This window comes from Paralichthys olivaceus, chromosome 7 (genome assembly GCF_024713975.1).
Source record: "Paralichthys olivaceus isolate ysfri-2021 chromosome 7, ASM2471397v2, whole genome shotgun sequence".
In the NCBI taxonomy this organism is placed as follows: domain Eukaryota; kingdom Metazoa; phylum Chordata; class Actinopteri; order Pleuronectiformes; family Paralichthyidae; genus Paralichthys; species Paralichthys olivaceus.
This window is the reverse complement of record NC_091099.1, coordinates 26,097,460-26,114,370: the sequence shown is the minus strand read 5'-3', so window position 1 is coordinate 26,114,370 and position 16,911 is coordinate 26,097,460. Positions and strand designations below refer to the sequence as shown.

The window sequence follows — 16,911 nt, the reverse complement described above, 5'->3', positions numbered from 1 at the left end:
ATGAAATGAACTAGTGAAAACATCATGAGAATTATTCTACATTAAATTTCTGCCAATAGATCCCTTTCACCTAATTCTTACACACTGGGCCTTTAAAACACTGTCACTCCAATCATTAAAGTCATATTACAACTAAAACCAGTGTCTAAAATGTTCAAAAATCATTGCTGAACTACTACTAATAATAATAGCTCAGGCAAAAATGTGTTGCTGGAGCTCAGTCATTATCAACATTGCAAAGATAGCTACTTGTGATGATCATTTCTGTATGTGCTATAGAAATAAAGTTCTTATTCCTTTTTTTACATATATAACAATTTAATATAAGTCTGACAAAATTGCATTATTTAAAGCTAAGGTTGGTAATCTTGGAAAAATCTAGCTAGAGCAGGCTACACTTTAAAAGACCTCCCATCGGCTCTTTTGTCAAAGTTACACACCCAAAATAAGAAACACTGCCTGACAACTGCCGGAAGCCAACTTTACCCTTGTGTTTGCTTCAGCGATGTCTCTTCAGCTGAGGGCAGGCAGGTTGGTTAGTGAGTTAGCAGTGACGGACAGGTACATCATTTCATTCAGTTCCAATGAAATAATTTGTCGCGTTTCAGAAAACAACTTACCAACCCTAACTTGAATACATAACATTTGGATATACAGTATATCATCAGTAGGGGGTCGTCCATTATTTAAGTGGGTAGTTTGATCCCTGGTTATGGTAAATTAATGAATGTGACTTCTAGGTAGTCAACTTTGGACATCATATAAAGAAGAGTGGGTGTTTATATGTGCTCCTACAAGGCGTTTACCTGATCCTTCATGTTTCTTCCACACTGACATCAGAGCTCTCTCTTATAATAATCACTTAAGTTAAACCAATGAGCATTTAACGACTTACACACATGGAGAACAGAACCTGAGGCCATAATCCATGTTCACTCCAGCTAAGCATCCATGGCATGATGTGTTACCTGGCACTGTTAAAAGTCATTTTGGTTGATACTCTGGTTATTGGGTGTTATGAGGTTTTATTCCACTTGGCATAGTAATAGTTGCAGCTATTTCGGCGAAAAGCGGTGGAACGTTTATCACATAAGTTATTGACCAATAAAAGCTGGAAATAAAGTGCCTGGATTCCTTTAAAGTGGATCTATTATGTTATTATCCCTATTTATGTTTTTCTGGAGCTCCACTCAAGCAGCTTTGCTTGATTCACAGTTCAAATAAAGTCCTTCTTTATCCCAAACTGCCTGGCATGCAGCCCCTCACTTGAGCTACTGATTGATTATTGTGTGACATAAAAGGTGCCTCTAGTCCTTAAATTACAATCTGTATATACAAATATTACTATTTATGACCCTACTAATAGTTGGGGAAATGCATTTAAATCTCGACTGAAGTACCATCAAGCTAAACTAGAGCCAAGTTAAATGTTATTCTGCTCTCATCAAATGACCAATGAAAACCTGTATGTCAACCAACACCATCGAGTATTTGAATGCTGGAGTACATAACATGCAAATAATACTTCTGTCATAGGGAGAACCACCAGCATGAAGCAAATTAAGAAATCTGTGCTTTTTAAAAAAAAAAAGAATTTATTTTTAGCTCAATTCTAGATCTTTTTTTGTATGGACATTTTCCAGGGATTCCAGGAATCATCTTGGAAAAGTTTAAGATCTGTTTGGAGACTTATTGGGAAATTATTGAAATTATTATTAAAAAAGTCGGGAAAATCTTTCATCATTTTTGGGAATTTAGGCAAAATTTCCGTTTTTTTAAAAGTTAGCTGTTATTTCTGTGGTATTTTTTCACTATTGATAATACAGTTTAGTTTCTTTTTTGGAAACACTCTGGCAATTTTATGATAATATTTTTAGACATTTTGGCAGAATTTTGTCATTTTTCCAAGATTATTTCAAGATTTCCTTGGAATATTCTGATCTTTTTCTTTTTTGTTTTGTTTGTTTAATTTCTGTTGATGGTTGAAGGGGCGGTATGAGCTACAGCATGACTCTGACCTGGCCTGCCCAGAATGGCCTGCACAGAATGGTTCAATATCTTTGTTTCCTGGTTCAGACATAAATTTCACCTTTAACTATGTTTTTGCTTGTTCGAAATGTGGTTGTGAAAGTGAAAAACCTGATGTGGGAAATGGGTTCTAGTTACAAACTCAGAAAGCATCATTCTGTGATGTCACTGGTATTTCACCCCATCATCAGACATGTGTGATGACAGGATCACATAACCATGGAAACCCATTATCAACCCGGTCTGAAAGGTTAGCTTTTCCTCAAAGAACTAAATACTGATTCTAAAAAAAAGTATCCTCACTATCTGGGACTGTAGAGCAACTCAAACTGTATAAATCCTGGAGGATACATTACGTTAGGACACAGTGAACCCCCTCACCTCCCCACCATAGATCGTAAAGGATTGCCCTGGGTGGGAGCGAAGAGTCTTGCACAGGTACATTTTTGCAAACCCGCAAAACTCTGTTCTGGACCCAACATGTTAACCACTATATTCTCCAAGTCAAAACTAATGAACTCATTAACATATGACCCGTGTCTCCTTAATTGTGTTCTTGGAAAGGTTTCAGGTCAAAAGTGACAGATTCATAATTATTTGCTTGAATTGCAGGAGCCTCGGATTCATCTTCACCAACTTGCAAAATCAACATGATATGAATAAAATAAAGACGTTCAAAAGCTCTCATTGGAGCAGTGGAAAAAGAAAGCAATGGTGAGGAGAGAGTTGTTTTTATGAGAGCACAGAGTCAACCAGGGTGGTCCTTCGCTGCAGGTTCAGATGGTCGAGCTTCTCAACATCGCACACTGCAGAAAAAGCATCCCGCTGCTCCTACGCTCTCCCTGAGCTGAGCATTACAGTAGAAGGTTAGTGGAGGAGGAAGAGGAGGAGGAGGAAGAAGTCAGCTGCTGAAATTAAAAAAGCTGCTCTTGACTTATCTCACTTCCCCTGCTATTCCTGGTCGCTCCTCCTCCTTGCTGCCCAGAAGTGAGCTGAAAGTTCATGAACCGAAACTAAACTTTGAGCTGATTCTCCCACTTTTGTTTCCTGAAAAGCAGTTTAGTCTTAGTTCTGTCTCTCTGGGGTCCCTGACTTGGGTCTCCAGCACTTGTCAGCTCTACTTTTTTTTTTATGAGCACCATTAAGAGTGGACACAGAGCATCAGGGCAGAGCAGTGCAGAGCAAGGGGAACAAGGGAAATGGGAGGAGGAGAGGAAAGAGGGATATTTTTGATGTTTACGGGCTGCAGGGTGGTGCTGTTAATGCTCATACTGTTTTTAAATAGTATGCAGTCGCTCCACTGCATATGCCTGAACAGTGACAACAAGGGCCATTTCTCCATATGCTTTAAACTATTTCAATTGAATTTCCATCTACACCCATAGTTAGAGAGACTATGAAGAGGAAGCTGACCCCCAAGACACAAAACATCCTATGACCCTGAGGATGTGTCTGACTGGTGTTTCAAGAAACTAGTCTAAGATAATGATTGAGAATAAGTAATATTTCTCTACATTATCAATTAAAAATATAAACAGACCTATATACAAAAAGTGACTAATTGAAGATGCTTAGATTTTCATATTGACTTTGTTTTTATTTTCATTTTAACCAGGATTAAACATCTCAGGTATAATTGTTGTGACACAGTATTAGAAAAGTAAAAAATATATCATTTTTGATAAATAGAAAATAACTTTCAAATAGCTTCTGGTTCTGCTCCAGCTGGGGAATTTCCTCTATCTTCATGACTCTTAAACTGCAGCAGCAGACCTGGATGATTGTGGAGACTGTTTTCTGCGTGTAAACCCATCATGGAAGGTGAAATTCTAAAGAACCTCCAACAACCTAAGAAGAAACCTGAGAAACAACCTGTCTTTGACTCTCAGCAGGGATGTGTGTACAGGATTCCTGCTCTTTTCTACAACAGAAACCATCAAACTTTTCTCGCCTTTGCAGAGAAGCGGAAGACTTTGAATGATTCCACTGCAGAAAAGCTGCTGATGAAAACGGGAAAGCTGAAGTAGGACTAGAGTAATATTCAGGGAATTGTCTCACCAGCATTTTTTTTTCTAATGGCTGAAATACATGTGAATATTCAGAACTAGAGTCTGAATTGTATCTTTTCCAGTGGTCGGAGGTCAAAGAAGTGGAAAATGCATGTATGAGAGCATTCCGTACCATGAACCCCTGCCCAGTGTATGAGGAGAAGGGCAAAAAAACTGTTCCTGTTTTCATCTGTGTTCAAAATGGTTACTCAGAACAGTGGCAGCTATGTCATGGCTGCAACAAGGCTCGGCTCTGCTACATCACGACAACCAATGATGGTGAAACCTGGAGCGGGCTGACAGATTGGACCTCAAAGAAGCACGAAATCGGTGGCTGGGCCACATTTGCTGTCGGGCCAGGCCATGGTCTTCAAACAAAGAGCGGCGGGTTGATTGTTCCTGTCCATGCTTATCCAAAAAACAAACTTGTTGCTGTTGTTTGAAATGTTGTGCCTGTACTTCATATGCACTTGCTCTGTACACTGATGATCCAGACAAAGAGTGGCAGTTTGGCATAATGCTTCAAACCGAATCAGGTGAATGTCAAATGGCAGAGCTCTTCGATGGCGAAGACAATAGCATTGTGTACTGCAACGCCTGAAGTAAAAGTGGCCATCGAGAAGAAGCTGGAGTGTGAGAAGCTTAAAGCTCAAAAGTGAAGATGCAAATACGAGCGGTGAACACAACAACGCCTGGCTGCTCTTCACTCACACAAGTGATCCAGTAAAAATTATTAATTTAGGAGTGTATCTGAACAAGTCCCCACAGAATCCCGACAAATGGAGCAAACCCTGGATCATTAACAGTGGAACCAGTGCTTAAGGGTTGGTTTGCGTGTCTCACGGAGCGTGGGGACGACAAAGAAATGAACCAGATATCTCCTGTGGTTTTTAGCTACAGCCAGGTCGAGCAAGGCATTGGACAGTGATGTCAATTTCAGCACTGTTGTTATCCCTTCATGACATTTTGTCTTAAACCAACATGAAAACAATTGTGGTTTAAATGTTCTTCTCCAGTGTAATTCAGTGTAAATCTTTGTCACGTCCCCATAGCCATCAATAAAAACACATTTTAAAAACATTTTTGTCTGCCGCCCTAACAGGACTGTAGTAAACATGACCAATCATTTTATTCACGCTAAATAAAATGGCTGGTGTACCCGTCTGTCACTAACCGACCTGCCTGCCTGCACGTGCTCTCACTCTGCATAACTGGAGTCTTCAGCTGGGAAGACAAAAGAGAAGTTTCCACTCACAGGAAACTGATGATCTTCCAAAAACCAAAATCAGCAGGAAACGTATTGTTCCTCTTACCAATGTCAATGCAACACTGACACCTTTCAAGTGAAAGGAAGGCCCCTCACAACAATAAGGTTTTAAACACAACTATAGTCGTGTAGATTTTCAAGCTCAAGCTGAAGGAGGAAAAATAGCTGTTTGTACATGCATCAGTCAGGAGCCACCACATGTCTGCATTCATTAAAGAAACAGATTCATCGTTTTTGTAGAAAACAAAATAAGATATGAGATAGATAATGAGCTCATCTTCTGTTTCTTTTTGGTTTTACTTTTTACCCACATTTCATTTCTCGGCCGACATTGAGTTTAACCAGCTGGATATTATATTTTAACAATAAATAAATATAAAAAAATACATATATATAGTAAATTGTATATTATGTTTTTGTCTTGTGTTGTTTGTATGTCTGTTAGTTTGCTGGATTACACAAAAACTACTGGATGAATTATGTTGAAAAAAGTTGCAGAATGGTCAGGCAAGAACTGAGATGTTTGATGGATGTTTTTCAGCAACTTCATTGATTTCTCAGAGATTGATTCATGACTCATGATGAAACAAATGTTGTGAAGTGTGTGAAATTTGATGCAAATCCAAATAATAATCTGGATCTAGTGAATGTGTTTTGATAAGGGGACTGTTGGGTTTTGGCAAGGGTACGCATTCATAACTTTACATTAAAAATTTAAATAAGAAATTAAATGCAATCACGTGTAGCAGGGTCAACTTTCAGAGATTTACACTCCATCATACTTCCTCATCTCGGGGGCTGCGCTCACTTTTCTCTGTCCGACATTAATGGTCCACAATCTGTGGAGACACACAGAGATATGGGAAACAAGTGTTTAAGTGTGCCATGATTGAATAAAACTCAAATATGACTGAGAATGCCAGGAAGAGCAAACAGCTCCCTGGGGGGATGTTTGGGTGGAAGGCAGCTGTTTGCATATGGAAGAATATCTGATATGACCAGCATCACACACCAGTTAACTTTTCCTTCACACATTTAACCAGTCGATAAAGGTATCTAGTGCAAAGAAAAAAGTTTTCAAACTATAAGTCAATATTGTAAAACTAAATGTACTTCTTATGTAGCTACTGCAAAATGAGTTGTTGATAGACTGAAGTAAAACACCTTCATTTTTCAGAGAGTTGAAATACTTGAATAAGAGGTCAATTTGTCATAACACTAAAAACAAGAATAAAAATCTTTGGATTTGTTCTAAACTCTTACAAACCCGTCAGTTAGCAATGTTTCCGTTTTGTCCTTGTTAAGACATTGCATTGACTTCCATTCATTGTAAGATCACAGTCACAGTGTCAGGCTGCTATCACCTGACGACCAGATGAGCAGATGTATTTCATGTGTTTTAACATGATGACAGAACAGATACTGCACGAGATGTATGCAAGCACTGAGTGTGTTGCTACAGGCCTGTGTAGACTGAAGCGGACCATCCTTCTAACATCTCTCTCTCTCTTTCTCTCTGCCACACACACACACACACACACTAAAACCAAGTCTTCACCCTCAAGCAGCCCTTTCAATTTGATGGTAATGATAGTATTGAACCAGAATTGGCCCTCAAAGATAAGTGCGCACACACAAACACGCACACACTTTTCAAAACTGACCATCATCCACTGTCACAATTGAACACCTTAAATCTCCTGATTACTACTACTACTACTATTATTATCATTATAGATATTATTTGTCGTATTGTTGTATTATTTTAGTAGTATTGGGAATCAGTCAGTTATATTGTGAAGTTTTAGTCTTTCAATTCAGTAAACACATTTATTATTTAATAAATAAGAAAAAATCTCTACAAGTAATGTGAAAACGAAGACAGCCTAATGACCTTAATTATTCAACTGTGTTTATGAATAATGATAAACCCTTCCAACTGCACAGACGTTGCTAATACGTTTTATTTTTAAGACGTTTCTATAAATGCATATATATGGATCTATTTCAATATCCATTCCAATATGTCTGCATCTGATGTCAAAGGTGTATATTATTATTCTTTGTATTTTGATCACATTTTTTCATTTATATTATATTGCCTTTTTTAATGTCTACTTCTGCTGTAACAAGTGAATACCCCCATTTTTCAAAGTGTGGGGCGCGCCTCCTCTAGGGGGCGCCAGAGTTCTTCAGGGGGGCGCGATTGTGGTGATGTGAGGTGTTAAAAAAGAAAATGTAATGTGTTTTAAAAAAAGCACAGATGTTTGAAATGTGTAAAAACAAAGATGTTCTAAAAGTACAGATGTTTGAAATGTGTAAAAACAAAGATGTTCTAAAAGGACAGATATTTGAAATGTGTAAAAACAAAGATGTTCTAAAAGTACAGATATTTGAAATGTAAAAAAGGTGTTATAAAAGTACAGATGTTTGAATGTGTAAAAAAAAACAGCCACTAGGGACACTCTTTTGGGTAGCTCTAGTGCCGGTCCCAAGCCCAGATAAATGGTGAGGGTTGCGTCAGGAAGGGCATCCGGCGTAAAACTTGTGCCCAGGCCCGCCGACAGGGGGGGACAAACGGGTACGTTGTCCCGGGCCCTGGACTGGCCCTGGAATGGGGGGGGCCCATAACTGGACCCCCATGAAGTTGGGATTAATTATTGTATGTATACTTCAAAATGTGTTTATTTAGAGAAGAAAAGTGCTTTATTTGCATTCAATTAATGACTCCTAGATTGTTTGCCTTCATTGCCCTTGAAAAAACGGCCAATAACCCCCTATCAAATGCCAAAATGGTTTGGTCTTTGGAGAAGAAAAAAGACGACATCATTCCATTAGTGGTCAGTGCGCGCTGCGCAAGTCGATTCAACATGCACAAGTCAGGAGCCCAAAAAAAAAAAAGAAAGGCTAAAAAGAGAGGAAGAAGACGAAAGCCTGAGGGGATCTCTGTATAAATATTTCAGAAAAGACTCAGGTGATGCTGCAGGTACCAGTAAAGGCAGCTGTGCAGCACAGCCAGGTAAGACACGGCCAACTTTTTCCAGCCCCGTCGTCAAGTAACACAGGCACAGGCGGCGTGTCAAACATATTAGCACAGCACCACATGAGAAAGTCACACGGAGATCAATATCAGACAGACAGGGGGCATTGAATAATTTGATAACCACAACGGCTTTATTACACTGTGTTTCATACGCCTATATATAATTGAATCTTAGAATATGCACATTACCCCGCAAATAGGCCCATGTCCAAATCAAATGTTTCAGGCAGGCACGCGCTGCGCACTCCAATCAGGCTGAATTGATTTGAGAATAATTCCCAGTCAGCTGAATTACAGCCAGTGTAACGCGGCTCATGGTTTAAAATAAGCCAGTGGCATGGCAACATGTGGAATTGCCATTTAGATAGAGTTGGATGTAACGAATGGGTTATAAACGTGACGTTTTGGGGTAGCCTGTAACTTCGTTTCTGATTGCCGTTAACTTGAAACTCGCCAGATGAATGGGCTCCGCCTTGTTCCCCAAACATTCTCTGGAAGTTCAGCGGACATACACGCGGGTCTGGTGATAAATAAAAGTACCCTTGACATGATTCCCCTTGGTCAAGTGAAAAATGGTCGATGAAATGTGCAGTTAATGAGCTCTAAGTGAATACAATAGCGTGAGTTTTATTGTGGTATGATTCTGAAAGCCATAACTTCACTCAGTCCATATCCATAGCCTATCCAATTAAAGTTGTAAATAATCCTTTTGGTTTATCCGTAATAAATGGGCTTGTCATCCCGACGTCATGTGTTTGGGAGCTGCACAAGCGAATTCTGTGGTTGTGTTTCGGCGTTTGACAATTTTGGGAACAAAAAAAAAAACCTTAGATTTTTAAACTTTTGTAGTCTTTGGGATAGAGTTAGCCAAGTTGATCAGTCTATTCTTTTCTGTGTTAAATCGTCAAATTAAGGGGTTTTCAATTTGTTATTTTTTAAATGGTTCATTTTGACCCCTGTTAATTTAGATATAGCCCTTTTTATCGAAATATTTTCACCTTTATAGGAGAGGCTAGAGAGGATGAGAGAGAAGAAGAACAGGCTACCAAAGAGGATGAGAGAGAGGAAGAACAGGCTACCAGTGAGATAGAGAAAGAACAGGCTACCAGTGAGAGAGAAGGGGAGGAGATAGAAGGGAGAGAGAGAGAAAGACACAGTGATTCAGGAGGAGTGGATCCATCCCCCAGAGTAGAGGAAGAGTCAGAGGTTACCAGTGAGAGACAAAGTCACAGCGAGGAGGAGGGGCTCATTCCCCTGATTACCATGACCCTGCATTATGGCCAGCAAAAATGGAAGATGCTGACAGAGTAACCGTTGTGCGTGCAATGGCGAAAAGAATCCCATTTTCAGAGATGGCAAAAGAGTTGCCAGCAGATGCAGAAGGCAGGGCATTTCCCCACTATTTAACATATTCTTCCTCTCACAATGGACGGGAAAAAAACGATAGGGACTGGATTCTCTATAGCAGGACGAAGAAAGCCTTATTTTGCCTTCCATGTTTACTTTTCTCTCATGAAGTAGAGAAAAGGTCAACAAGTGCACTAAATTCTACAAATGGGATGCAGATTTCCAAAGTCAAATACAAAAAATTATATGAAAGATTCCCAGAACATGAAAGAAATGTGGCACACAAACATTGCTATTGGAAATGGAAAAACCTGCAACATTCTGTCTTGCATACAGCTGGAATTGATAGTGAACAACAGAAATTGCTGGACACAGAAATTGAAAAAAAACAAAGCACTACTGAAGCGACTGCTGGATGTAACCCTGTACTTGGCCTTCAGAAATATGCCATTCAGGGGCAGCTCAAACAAAATTGATGAACCAGATAATGGTAATTTCATGGGCTTAATTGAGCTATTATCGAGGTATGACGCTGTCCTAAAGGATCATGTGGAAAACATCAGCGGCTACAGGGCAAAAGGCTGCAAGCACATTACCTCTCACCTGACAGCCAAAACGAGTTCATTGAACTTTGTGCACAACGTGTCCTGAAGGCTATTTTGAAGGAAAGGCAAGAAACCTCATTTTATTCAATTATGTGTGATGCAACCCCAGACATCTCTAATGTGGAGCAAAATGTATTGTTACTGAGGTATGTCAGTCAAACCTCCACTGAAAATGCATGGGAAATTAATGAGCGTTTCCTTCAGTTCAAAGATTTTTCCAAAAAAACAGGAGAGGAAATAGCCAACATGATGGAGGAAGCACTTGACCAGCATGGAATAGACCTAGCTGATTGTAGGGGTCAGTGCTATGACAATGGTGCAAACATGGCTGGAAAGGTGAAAGGGGTGCAAGCGCGCATACTAGATAAGAACCCCTTGGCCAAATTCTCCCCATGTGCATCTCACACCTTAAACTTGGTTGGTGTCCATGCTGCCAGAGCTTGCCCAGAAGTTGATCTTTTCTTTGGCTTTGTAAATCAGCTGTACAAACTGTTCAGTGGAAGTCCTCAACGGTGGGGAATCCTCAAAGAAGTTTTGGGATGTTCTCTTCACCTCTTATCAGACACGCGATGGAGTGCTCGGATTGAAGCTGTGCGCCCAGTGGCAAAACATTTGCCAAGCGTGATACAGGCACTTGACACACTCATTTCAACAGGAAACCTGAGCAATGACACAAAAGCTGAGGCACATGGGCTGAAAACCTACTTTCAATCCTTTAATGCTGTCTTGCTCCTCACATTTTGGACGAAGGTGCTACAATGTATCGAGGACAGGAACATTATAAGTCAGTCCTCAACAATCTCATTGGATGTCCAAGCAGCTAATATTAAAGAGTTGGAGGGGGAGATTGCATTATTGCGTTCCTCTTGGAACAATTTTTTGAAAGAGGCAACTGCTGTTGCCACTGACATGGGCATCAGTGCCAAGATTGAAGTGAAGACTCGAAAGAGGAAACGCTTTTTTGATGAGCAACAGACAGAGACAGAGGTGCAAAGCCCAGAGGACCTCTTTCGGGACAAAGTGTTTAATGCTGCAATGGACAGTATAATGTCCCACTTAGAAACAAGATTTCAGTCCATGCAGCAGATCTGCAGTGAGTTCTGTGTCCTCTGGAAGTTCAGGGAGATGCCGGAGGACAGCAGCAAGGAAGCCTGCAAAAATCTCACTGAAAAGTACAAGAGTGACCTGACGGAGTCCCTTCAAAACCAAATCCTGCACATTAAAAAAATATACGGTGCAACATTCAAAGAAAATCTTGGATCCCTGGATCTTTTGAATGCCATATACGAAATGGGGCTTCAGAGCATTTATGGGGACCTCTGCATTTTGCTCAGGATCTTCCTGTCCATGCCTGTGACTGTGGCTGGAGGTGAGCGAGCTTTCAGCAAATTGAAGCTTATAAAAAACTACTTGCGCTCAAAGATGTCACAGGAGAGGCTCAACGGGCTGGCAATGCTTTCCATAGAACACAAGCTTGCAAAGAAGCTGGACTTCAATGACCTCATTGATGACTTTGCCACCACAAAAGTCCGGCGCATGGCATTTCGCACCTAAATAGTTGCACACAAAGTTAATGGTCCGCTTGAACATTCGGGAAAGCTCAGGGAAGCTGGGGTTCAATTCTCGCAAAAATTGCCCAAGCTTGTCTTCTTTTCCACTCATACAATAATAACAAATGCAGACTTCTAAGATGAACCAGACTAATTATGCACATCGTCATGTACAGGCTGTGGCTCGGTGCGTAAATGTCACCACCAGAGGATGAGGGAATTTAAATCATTAAAATTCACCCACACATATCAGGTGTAAATAATAATGTAAAACAGCCCAGACTGTACAATGTAGATATTAGCTCAATGACGTGTTATAAACTGCTGCGGTTTAGAATAATCCGTCTGCGTAAAGAAGCTCCCAAAACCTCACAGCGCAGCGTGTGCGTAAAGGAGCCGTGGTGTCCCTTCAATTTGCCTTCAATTTAACAAATTGTGTGTGTGTTCCGTTCGTTTTCTCCGCTGGACACAGAAGTCGCCTTTGCTCAAGATGCCACTTTATTAATCACTGACACAAAGACTGATACCGTCACTGCAGTATAGCCTAAATAAGTCCCACTGCATTGTAAGTGGCATGTGTGTGTCTGTTTTAAGCGTCGTTTTATGTGCGTTCCGGGACCTGTGCTCGTCGTACCTGCGCTGTCATATGTACTTAACGTTCCGGCACCTTGTGTTTTACAAATGAAGCACTGGATACATCATGACATGCTTTGGAGTCATGGGGTAAAGATCCGACATGCCTATCATAGCCTGTGGAACAGGAACATCCAGATGGGCTCAGTACATTCCATTCCCACAGGAGATGAAAACATAAATCAAACCACTCATTATGGTTTAAACAATGTTGTAGCTGTATCAAACCCAAGCAAATAATGATGACTGATACTGACTCAGCATCTTGCTTTGTAACATGGGTTTTGTTGGTAGCTCAGTTGATGTCACAATGTTGTCAACTATTTATGCTAGAAAATGTTGTTTAATTCAAATTCAACTTTATCTTAAACACAAGCAATTGTTATAGGAGATTTTGGACTTATTTACAACATTTTGTTTTAATCATTTGCAATTGTTATTCCTGCTCACTCAATGTGAAGAAGAGGAGGATGTGAAGTAATGGGTGAATCAAAACTGTACTGTTAAATGTTTGAGTCACACAAGGGGTTACTCTGTCACAACTAACTTATTTAACAAAAAATGCCCAAAACTGTATATACATATACTGTAAACACTTCCTACTCAGGGAGAGCCAAACAAGACAATACTCAAACTTTTTCTTGCTAAAGGTTTGGCTACAGAAAGGCCAAACTTGCCAGTGAAATATTCCACCTACCCTTGAGAGGGCCCCTTGACATCCTGTCTACTCCTCTCTGAGGATCAATGGCCCATGATGGGCCCTCAAAAAAGCAGTATTGTCAAATTACACCCACGAACTGTGACACTGACAAAATGTCTCTCCTTTCCAGACTCATGCTTGAGGTGCAGCATTTCTGTGCAATCTTCTTCTGGTTCACCACTGAGAAAAATACAACTCCACAAAAAAATCCCAAGATATTATGGTACTTTAAATCCTGTTTTACAATGTTAGAATCAAACAAAAACACAATAACTGCTTATTTTGAACAAGCAAGTCCATTGTCAAGTGTGTAAGAGTGTTCTTCAGTGTGTGTAGATTCTGATCTTACCTAAGATCCCAGCTAAGAAAACATTGCTAAACATCAGAATCTTTGTGTTCACTGCATGAGTAGATTTTAAGAAGAGATTTCTTGAGTCCCTTTGTATAGCAGTGATTTGAATCTCCCTTTGATTGATAGTTGTATCACAGTTCTGTGAAATGTCTTCTGTTTTCATTTTTTCCTCTTCGTCGTACCAGAGGGAGGAGCTAAACTGCATGTCTGGATGGACCAAGGATCAACATATTACAACATATAAAATCCAGCCTAGAATGAGGATATAACTACCCAGTAAAGCAAGAATGGTCTCAAGGATAAAAGTGGACACATTTCCTTGTAAATGATCAAGAGAAGGGTGGACAGTATATTTACTTGTTTATTTTAATGAACATATAAATTATTAGGTTTTATTCTGTCGTCATATACAAATGACCAGGATCGATATATTTTTTTAAATATTCAAGTAGTATTTGAGACAGCTGTACTTCAGATGCCCAAGTGTAAAAACATAAGCTGAAATGATGCATTAGAGTTTAAATTAGGTCAAAGAAGAGTAGTAGACTTAGTAGTTGACTTTCATTTTGACCTAAAGCAGGATAAGTGATGATTTTTATAAAAATGAATGTACAACACAGACCACTCAGCTTTAAGATCTTAAGTCTTGAAGGCCAGCTAGTGATTCCAGTTTGTATTCCTGATATAGCTTGCAACAGCAGAGCAATACTGAAACCACACACCTCAGCTGGAGAGAGGTACATGGAGTAAACATTAAATCGAGCATCATGATCATTGTCGGTAAACTACTCAGTATGCAAAGTTTGTGGTTACTTGCCTCCACCTAATTGTATGGCAATGTACTCAAACAAAGGTCTCAAAGGACATTCCTTTGACAGCAGTAATTTAAGTTAAATTATACCTCTAAACAATAGCTTAATTCCAAAGGTAATGAAATGTTTTGCGACATGGGTGTGGCTGTCCGGATGTGGGTGTGTTAGGAACAAACTGGTAACAAAATTAATTATGTTTGCTTTTAGTTGAGCGTCATCCGCTGACATTTAGAGTTTGAAATAAGTTATGTTTATTTAAACATTTATCTTCATTACAATACTGTTGCAGAAAAGTGCAGTTTTATCTGTGCAACAATTGATTCAATGATTAAAGATCCAGTTTAATCACATGTGACTCCTTTTTTTGTTTGTTTTAAGATGAATGGATTTACAGCTATGAAAGAGGAAAATTGTATCTGCAATAAAATATAGGTTAAGTGCTGTACATATACACATTTAAATCACACATCAGATCTTGATGGACAAATTATTCAAGTTGAAAATCTTAAGTGATGTACACTGTGTTATGGAAAACTTGCATATGAACTTTGCTTGAACTCTTTCCTATGTCAAATCAAATCAAATCAAATTTTATTTGTATAGCCCAAATTCACAAAACACATTTTGCCTCAGAGGGCTTTACAATCTGTACAGGGAGTGACACCCTCTGTCCTTAGACCCTCGGTTCGAGTGACAAACAACTTGCCCACAAAAAAACCCTTTGAACAGGGAAAAGAAGGTGGAAGAAACCTCAGGGAGAGCCACAGAGGAGGGATCCCTCTCCCAGGACGGACAGACGTGCAATGGATGTCACGTGTACAAAACAAAGCTACAGAAACATATTGTACAATTACAATGAAAGACAATGATTACAGTAGCAGTGGTTGGCAGTGGTGGTAATATATACCAATGCTACAATAATAAACAAGTTAATATTAATGTCATAGAATGATGACTAATAATAATAATAACAGTAGTGTTGGATGTCAGGCAGGGCCATGGCAGTAGTGGCAACCACGACCCATGACAGGGAGCAGCCATGATCCATGAGAACCTGCTGGACGAGAGAGCACAGAAACTCCAGGGAAGAAGTTTAGTTAGTAACATGCATTGACATGCATTCATGAGATGTATGTTTACAGATGTGGATGATAATAGAGAGAGAGGGGGGGGGTCCCCCGGCAGTCTAATCCTATAGCAGCATAACTAAGGGTTCGACCTGAGCCAGCCCTAACTATAAGCTCTTTCAAAAGGGAAAGTCTTTAGTCTACTTTTAAAAGTGTTGACCGCGTCCAACTTTTTAAACCCTTAAGACATTCTTGAAGTTTTTTTAACAATCTTTATTTAGTTTTCAGTGTTGTCAATACAGTACACAATAATCTCCACATTAGTATAAAGTGCTAAAACAGCAACAAAACAAACTAAACACTAAACAAACAAACAAAAAGAACAGAGCCTGTGTGAAATCATGTTAGTAAGTGTTGCTGCCATCTGATTATCCATGTCTTCCTTCATATGTCAACCATTTCCCACAACCTTTTATAAAAACATCTTCTTTTATTTTCAACTTATATGTGAGATGTTCCATCATAAGTATATCTTCTATAATTGACATCCACTGTTTGTAACTTGGAGTATCAGACTTAAGCCAGTTCTTAGTAATGGTCTTCTTCCCAGCCACCAGAAGAATCCTGACCAAATATTGGTCTCCTACATGCACCGCACCCTCCAAATGACCAAGGTACATCACAAGACAGGATTTAGGAATCACATATCCCAAAACATCCCAGAGAACTGAGTGAACATTCCCCCCGGTGGGTTGTATTTTCGTGCAGTTCCAAAAAGTGTGTGTGTGGTCTGGATCCATGTGGTTGCATAATCTCCAACATGGCTGCTGGGCATTTATCTGTTTACTTTTAATTTTAGGTGTACTAAAGTACCGAATTAGGTTCTTCCAACTGAATTCCCTCCATTTCAGAGATTGTGTTGTAATTTGGTGTGTTTTCCACATATCATATCATATCCCTTCTGGAATCCCTTCACCCAGCTCCCTTTCCCATTTGGCTTTAACACATATTGTTGAATCTGTTCTAGAAGCCCTCAAACAGCCATACAGAACCGCCACAGCCTTCGGAATAGTTTGGCTATAAGCTTGTACAAGTAACTTTATGATGGGATGTATTTTATCCTCAGTTGTTTTAATACTTTTAATATAATAGTCCCTCATTTATAGATATCTAAATAAGTCCTGATTCATTAGATCATGTGTATTCTTCAGTTCTTGAAAGCTTTTCATTTCACCTCTTTTAATAGTTGTACATATGGCTGTAATTCCCTTTTCTGCCCAATATTTAAATCTACCATCATATTTTCCCGGTGCAAATTTATCATCAAATGCAAACCATTTTAATAGTCCAATTTCCTTTCCAATTTTTAATTGTTTCACTGTGGAATACCATATATCTAAAGTAAAGGATATCACTGGGTTAAAACTATGCTCATTTTTGATATAAGTGGGGATCTCTG

The 16,911-nt window shown here is 39.4% G+C and overlaps 1 protein-coding gene across 1 annotated transcript; it reads left to right on the top strand.

The window, feature by feature from the left end:
• The first annotated feature begins 3,842 nt into the window (after positions 1 to 3,842).
• On the top strand, positions 3,843 to 4,891 carry LOC109624091 (sialidase-3-like). Its single transcript, XM_069528559.1, is given in 3 exon segments — positions 3,843 to 4,079; positions 4,160 to 4,493; positions 4,532 to 4,891. Coding segments are annotated over 3 exon segments (717 nt in total). The 3' UTR covers positions 4,678 to 4,891.
• Positions 4,892 to 16,911: the final 12,020 nt, after the last annotated feature.